At 31.3% G+C, this 7164-nt stretch overlaps 1 protein-coding gene across 1 annotated transcript; it reads left to right on the top strand.

The window, feature by feature from the left end:
• Positions 1–6157: 6157 nt before the first annotated feature.
• On the top strand, positions 6158–6998 carry LOC111365759 (cytokinin dehydrogenase 6-like). Its single transcript, XM_022986293.1, has one exon. It carries the CDS (start codon positions 6300–6302, stop codon positions 6987–6989), a length of 690 nt encoding a protein of 229 aa, XP_022842061.1. The 5' UTR covers positions 6158–6299; the 3' UTR covers positions 6990–6998.
• The last annotated feature ends 166 nt before the right edge of the window (positions 6999–7164 follow it).

Genomic DNA, 7164 nt, shown 5'->3' with positions numbered 1-7164 from the left:
ACACCCTTATTAAACAAGTACAGAACAAAAAAATATTTTCAAAATTTGATTGGAAGTCAAGATTTTGGCAAATCATGCTTACAGAAGAAAGTAAACCACTAACTATATTTAGTACCTCCAATCCTTTAGGACAATACGAATGGAATGTAATGCCATTTGAATTGAAAAATGCACCACAAATATTCCAAAGAAGAATGGATGAGGTAATCAAATCAATTACTCATTTCTGTATTGTATATGTAGATAATTTACTTATTCATTCAAATAATATTGATGAACATATTGAGTATCTTGAGAAATTTTGTTATATTATGAAAAAACATGGTATTACACTTTCTCAAAAGAAAGCCAAGATAGCTAGAACAGAGATAGAATTTTTATGATTATTTATAAAAGAAAGAGAATTGCAATTGCAATCTCATATTGGAGAAAAATTTCAAGAATTTTCTGAAAAAATCAAAGATAAAAAATAATTACAAAGCTTCCTTGGTATATTAAATTATGTTGAATGATTCATTGAAAATTGTGCCAAATTGAAAAATTATTTTCTTCCAAAATTAAGAAAAAATATAATGTGATTTTGGGAAGAACAAGATTGTGAAAATATAAGGAAAGTATAAGAAAAAATAAAGGTATTGCCCAAACTTGTAATACCAGTAGAAGATGATTTATTTATCCTTGAAACTGATGCTTCAAATTATTACTGGGGAGCAGTATTAAATGTTAAAAAGAATCATAAGGAATATAAATGTGAAAAGAATTGTTCTTGTCCTGAGATACTTGCAGGTTATATATTAGGAACATTCAAAGAAGTTGAAACAAGATGAGACGAACAGGAAAGAACCCATTGCTGTAAAAAGAGGAGTTCAAAAATATGAAGATTATTTATTACCAAAGAAGTTCTTGATTAGAACTAATAATACTCAAGTTAAAGCATTTTTGAAAAATAATATTAATCCATCTATTGCCAATAGAAATATTATTAGGATACAAATTTGGTTCTCATATTTCAAATTTAATATTGAATACATAAAAAGGTAAGACTAACTTTCTTCCTGATTATCTTAGTAGGGATGGAGCTAGAACAACTAAGGACAAAAATTCAGATACTTGAGAAAAAAGTTTCCTATTTGGAAACACAAATCAAAATATCCAAGATAGTTTTCGAGGCAAAAATATAGCCCTTGAGGCAGAAGTTACTTGTACCAAGTCTAGTATCCCTTCGCAAGGACTTGTGAATACTAGCGCTCTCCCCGAGGATAAAAGGAAAGAAAAGAAGGTAATAGGAACCCCTTCACAGGGAAAATTAGAACCTATTACTAGTAATAAAGATATTCAAGATTCAAAAGAGAAGGTAGCTCTTCACAGAGCCAAATTCAATCTAAACTTTCTATTGAAAGGATAGATCCAAAAGATATTGTCAAGATATGCCATTAAGCAAAAATTCTTAGAAAAGATAACCAAGAAGAAGTAACACTTTTTATTGTTATTTTCAATATTTTATCAGATTGGTATCTGGAGATTGGAAAGTGGATGAAGACTCTCCACTATTCAAAATACAATAAGATAATTTTTTATCCAGGAGTACCAGCCAACTGGGTTCGAAATTATTTTGAGATAGAAAATATACTTTGTATATATCCTAGCAAAAATCTCAAAGAAATAGCTCAACTTCCAGCCAATATCAAGAAAGCTGTTAAAAGATATACTGAAGTCATTAAGACAACAAATATATATATGAGATTCCATTCAGCAACCATGGAATGGGATCCCGTTCTTGAATATATTCATCCATCGTTCCATGTTATCAAAATGGGACTTACCAATCAACATTTTTTACCAACCAATCAAAAGGTTGTTAAAAATGGATATCAAGATATTCTAAATATGATGTCCTACAGAAGAGCAAAAGGGTACAAAGAGATATTTGAACATGTAACTCAGATAATTATTGAGAAAGAAAAAATATGGGTTTATCCATCTGAAGATCATATTATCTATTCCAATGCAAGAATGGCCACTAAGGAAGAAGATATTTGTTATTTCGACAATTTATTATCTGCAATTATTTCCAACCAAGTGCATGGATCAGAAGATATGGCTAAAGAACTATGCAAATTACTTTGGAATTACAGTGATCACCATTGTGAATACCGCGTAGTTGAAGATATGAGTCAAGCATCTCTTAACAGTGAAGAATTCCCTGCAGAATTCTTTGATTCAAAAATGAAAAAGTGATGGTGACAAAAGTAGCCCTTTATCACTACTTTAATAAAGAAATTTATTAAAAAAAAACTGTGGCTACTAAAAGACAGAAGATAGTACAAGAAAAGTCTCCATAATTGTGACTACTCCCCACCAATTGTCACAAGTGGTAGACAAACTCAAAAGATAAGGCATATAATTTCAAATGGAGAGGTCCACCTAACAAGAAGACAATGAAGAATTCGATGGAGATAAGATGACCTAGCTACCCAACAAAGAAAGGTAGAAAACACCTGTCAAGATAAGATTCTCAAAGGCTTCTATAAAAGGAGGCAAGGAGGAAGAAGGAAGATATCTTGAAACAACTTATCTCTAAAACACTCTGAAGAAGCACATCTTAGAGATATATCTTTTGTAATCTGTATACACTACTTATATTCAGAAAAAACATTAGATAGCTTGAAGATAGCAAAGCTTGTAATAAGGTAATTACTTATGGAGTTCTAAACTTCATAAGGTAAGGACCAAAGGTATGTAAATATAGATTGTAAGCATGTACTATTTCAGTTTATGAATATTAAAGTAAAGTTTGTTATGTTCAACAAAGCTTTCATAAAATGATTTCGTTAAGTTTCTCATGATTCCTCAGCAGTACAAATAGGGATTTTAAAAGATTTTCAAAATATTGATTTTGAATGGATGTTAGCCATGCTAAAGTTCCCGTTTCTAAAGAAATGGTTTAGGGAAAAAAGGCAGTTTTCTAACAAAATTGTAGCACCTTGTGCGTGAGATATCTTTTAAAATTTCGTTTCAAGTAAGAACTTGATTCTGAAAAGAGTTTGGATAGAGGTGAAAACAAAGACGCTGGATACTGTGAGATAGCTTCTGTGGAAACACGACTAGTTCTCTGGAGTGAGAAATGCAACCTTAATTAAAAAGCCTTTTTGCGAAAGCAGTTGTGGACTCAAATGATTTCAAAAAATATTTTAATCTTTACTTGATTCAGAAGATTGATTAAATACATGCAAAGTATCTATAAAAACATACTGGAGGGAAAGCCTGTTTACTTTCATTTGATTACTGTAAGTTATTTACTTATTCTTACATACTTATACTTTAATTATTCTGATGAACAATTCACAAGCATCCACATCTATTTCTAATAATGATAATAATCTCATATTATTTTTAGATGAAAAAGATGTTTCATTTTTATTTAAATTAGCTGAAAAGTCTGAAAATATATTTCCTATTAGCAAAGAAAAATTTGAAGAAATATATAGAGATATAGATTATAATTGTAAAAATAATATAAGACTTGATTCTGTAGGAATTAGTAAAGAGATAAGAAAGATAGAGGATATTATAACTAAACATAGAGATATACAAGAAGAAATTTCAGAAGGATTAGTTCGAGGATATATAACTAAGAAATGTCAGCCTAGGATCTTTGAAGAACTACTAAAATACAAAGAATATTTAAAAGTGTTTGAAAGATTGAAGAATATAAATATAGGTCCTGATTAATAAATTCTTAAAAATATAAAATATATCTTGCTAATAATTATAGTAAGGGTAAAATAGTATTTCTAATAGAAAAGGTCATTGTGGAAAATTGGATCAATTATCCAGCCATTTTAAAAATTGCCCCAGTGCAATTATTGTGTACCAAGCTTTTTTCTTTTTTCCTAGTTTCCTGCATTCGAGTAGCATATGAATAGAATCTTGTGAAATAACCAAAAACACAAATTATCTGTTTTGTAAGTTAGACTAGACAGTCTGATTAAGAATCACATAGAAATTAAACTAATTTTTGTTGTATTGTCTAGTTTATAAATTGTACCTATCAAAAAAAAACCGATATGATTTGCTTGCAGTAGGCTAAACACGACAAAAAATGCGTGAGTTTTGTTATAGTTCGCACTTCTTTAATCACATATAGTCGATTTTGCTCGTATCAATTGGTCGATGCACCAACGAAATGCAAATTGGTGAACAAGGATACTTGAAATTGACCACCCATTTTGAAGNTTTACTATGTAAGTATATGCACAAAGTCAATAGTTACATTTTCATTTTGAGTTTTTAAAGTATAACTTGATGACTACGATATTGTTAAAAAAAATTTAATTCTTCGTTTGTGTACATAGTTTCTAAATAAACGGCTCTTTATTCAAAATGAAAATGTTGAATTGTTTGAGTTATATCATAAAGCCATCTTGATCTATATTCGTGTATGTACCAATGAAGTCAAAAATAAAAATGTTGCTAGTTCTTCCCCACATGGATATCCAATGAACTGTGTTGCTAGAAGAGAAAGTAGAAGTAGCTAATTATGATATTAGACAAAATTAGATAGTGATCATTAGCTAAATTTGCAAAACGATGCCCAATTATAATGCATTCTTAACATAAGATATGAAATCATATCTTTTGAAAGTACTAGAATCCCAACACCATCTTTTGCAAGGTCCATTAATAATACTTTTTAAAATATATTAATTTTAACTACACATTTCGTAAGCTCCACAATTACTATTCAATTGTCCATCGCTCATTTCTATTACATTATAAATTTAGTAACATATAATTTTATCCTACACTCGCTAAGTTGCATACAAAGTAAATAAGTGCATGTTTGGCAAAGTTCGAATTTTTTAAGTTGGACGAACATATTTATTATTTACACATTTCATTAGATTTAGAACTTAATGTTCTCTTATTATCTACACATCTCAAAAATTTAATAGCTTACAAGCTTTTAAAAGCACTGCAAGACATGCTCTAACTAGGGCACTAGCTTTACAAAACTCACATTTGGTCTTTAACCTCGAGATAAAATTTGGTAAAACAACCTATTGTGGTTATATGTTTTATTGGTAATTGCTAAAATTGAAAGCGCATTGTGCACGTGCAATGTACATGCAAGATTGAATCTCATGAAGAAGTCCGTCGATGCATTATTTTTTGCTATTTAGACATTTAGCAAAGAATCGAACAAGAGAAATGATGATTATTAAGACTCAAACAGTGGACCAAAACAAATACGTAGCAAACAAAGAGCATCTCATTCCGCATCGTCAAAATCAATTACTCAATCACGCATTTCTAACAGTTTTATCTCGATATCACCAGACCAATTTAAAGGTACTATGTTCAAATATAATGTAAGATGATGATCAAAGATGGTTTTTGTTGAACTCTAAATTATTGGAGATGAATTTGATTTGGTTTTTTTAATAATTCCTTGGAAAGTAACAAAGCAAGAAAAGAACAAAAATTAGGCAGATTAGGTTACTTTTGAACTTACATTTGGTGGAAGAGCAAAAATAAAAGAGGGAGCCTACCTAATATGGAATCTGACACTAGCTTGTGCAACCAATGGAAATTAGACATTTTAGGAATCCCACATGAAAAGGAGATTCAATCCATTTTGTCTCGACGCAAACACCGTAAAATATCGATGTTGTATGATCCAAATCAATGCTATCTAGACATTTGACGAAAAAGATCTAAACTAAGTTAATAAGAGAAAGTTTATTGCATTTTAAATAGTTTTATCTCAATGTCATTATACCAGCCAAAGTTACACTATCACTCTTTTATAAACCGTGAATTCAAATCATACATGAAGGTTCGTCTTGAAGATAAGAATGAATAAATACTATTTGCTCTTCTTTATAACGACTTAAGATTTTTTGATGAAGTTGTTTAACATCCGCACATAGAATTAGCAACTTGGTGGGACCCTATTACAAGAAAATTAGAATTCAATTTATAGTATCAGGAAATAGTGTATTCACACAACATATAGAATCAACTTCAGCCAGAAATGAGGTCATAAAGCTAAACAAATGTGGACAAACTGGTGGTTCTTCTGAGTGCTGTGAAATCAACCCTTTCTTGTACCTATTCTAACAAACAAAAAGGACTAGCTAAGAAAATCCTGTATAAATGCACTTTCATTATGAACTCCTGTTGACATTGCAAATGAATTTATCCTTCCCTTTAAATTCTCTTCCCCGTTACTCATTTTCCTGAGGCTAGATTCTTCAGCCCTTTAGAAGTTTATAGAAAACTTAAGCCTCGACTGCATGAAGAACTCACGATTTCATCGTTTACACAAACAATATACTATGATTCAGAGATTTCTAATGGTCTTCTTATTTAGTTTTACAATCAGCAAAAAGAACCTTCCTATCCCAATATTACGTTCATCATTAGCAGATATGGCCTTTAACGGGCACTTAACCTTTGAAAAGAATGAACATGCAGCAAAAGATTTTGGGGATATATACCATTTCATGCCATCAGCAGTTTTATACCCAAAATCGGTTTCTGATGTTTCCTCAACCATAAAATATATTTTCGAGATGGGTGCCTCTTCAGAGCTAACGGTAGCTGCCGGAGGCCATGGTCACTCCCTGGCAGGCCAGGCACAGGCCTACCAAGGAGTGGTTATCAATATGGGATCTCTTCGGGAACCAGAAATGAGTTTTCACGCCGAGGAACCGCCCTATGTTGATGTTTCTGCTGGTGAACTTTGGGTAAATATTTTGCATGAGAGCCTTAAACGTGGGCTAGCGCCAAAGTCATGGACAGATTATCTTCATCTCACTGTTGGAGGGACTTTATCAAATGCGGGAATCAGCGGGCAAGCTTTCCGACATGGTCCCCAGATCAATAACGTTTACCAACTACAGGTTGTCACAGGTTGGTCTTCAGTTCATGAAAAATATTCTCACAAATTTGAAGTATTACATAAAACAAGAATTCCTAGGTGATCATATAGTTAAGGTAAAGATCCTTTTTCTCTACACTGAAGGTCTGCTCGAATTCATTTGTTCTTGTTTTGCATAAGAATTTCACCTGTTCAATCTATACTGAATTTTTGAAGTGCTTATATGGTAGAACCCACTCAAACTATATCTGAAAAAAAAGAAGAAGCTAAAATCTTGT

The sequence above is a fragment of the Olea europaea genome, chromosome 17 (genome assembly GCF_002742605.1).
Source record: "Olea europaea var. sylvestris chromosome 17, O_europaea_v1, whole genome shotgun sequence".
NCBI classification, from domain to species: Eukaryota; Viridiplantae; Streptophyta; class Magnoliopsida; order Lamiales; family Oleaceae; genus Olea; species Olea europaea.
The sequence above is the reverse complement of the archived record's forward strand: the minus strand, read 5'-3'. Positions and strand labels throughout refer to the sequence as shown.

What these genes read in the sequence shown, in the direction of transcription:
- LOC111365759 (XM_022986293.1), top strand. Translation starts at nt 6,300, where the DNA reads ATGAAGAACTCACGATTTCATCGTTTACACAAACAATATACTATGATT.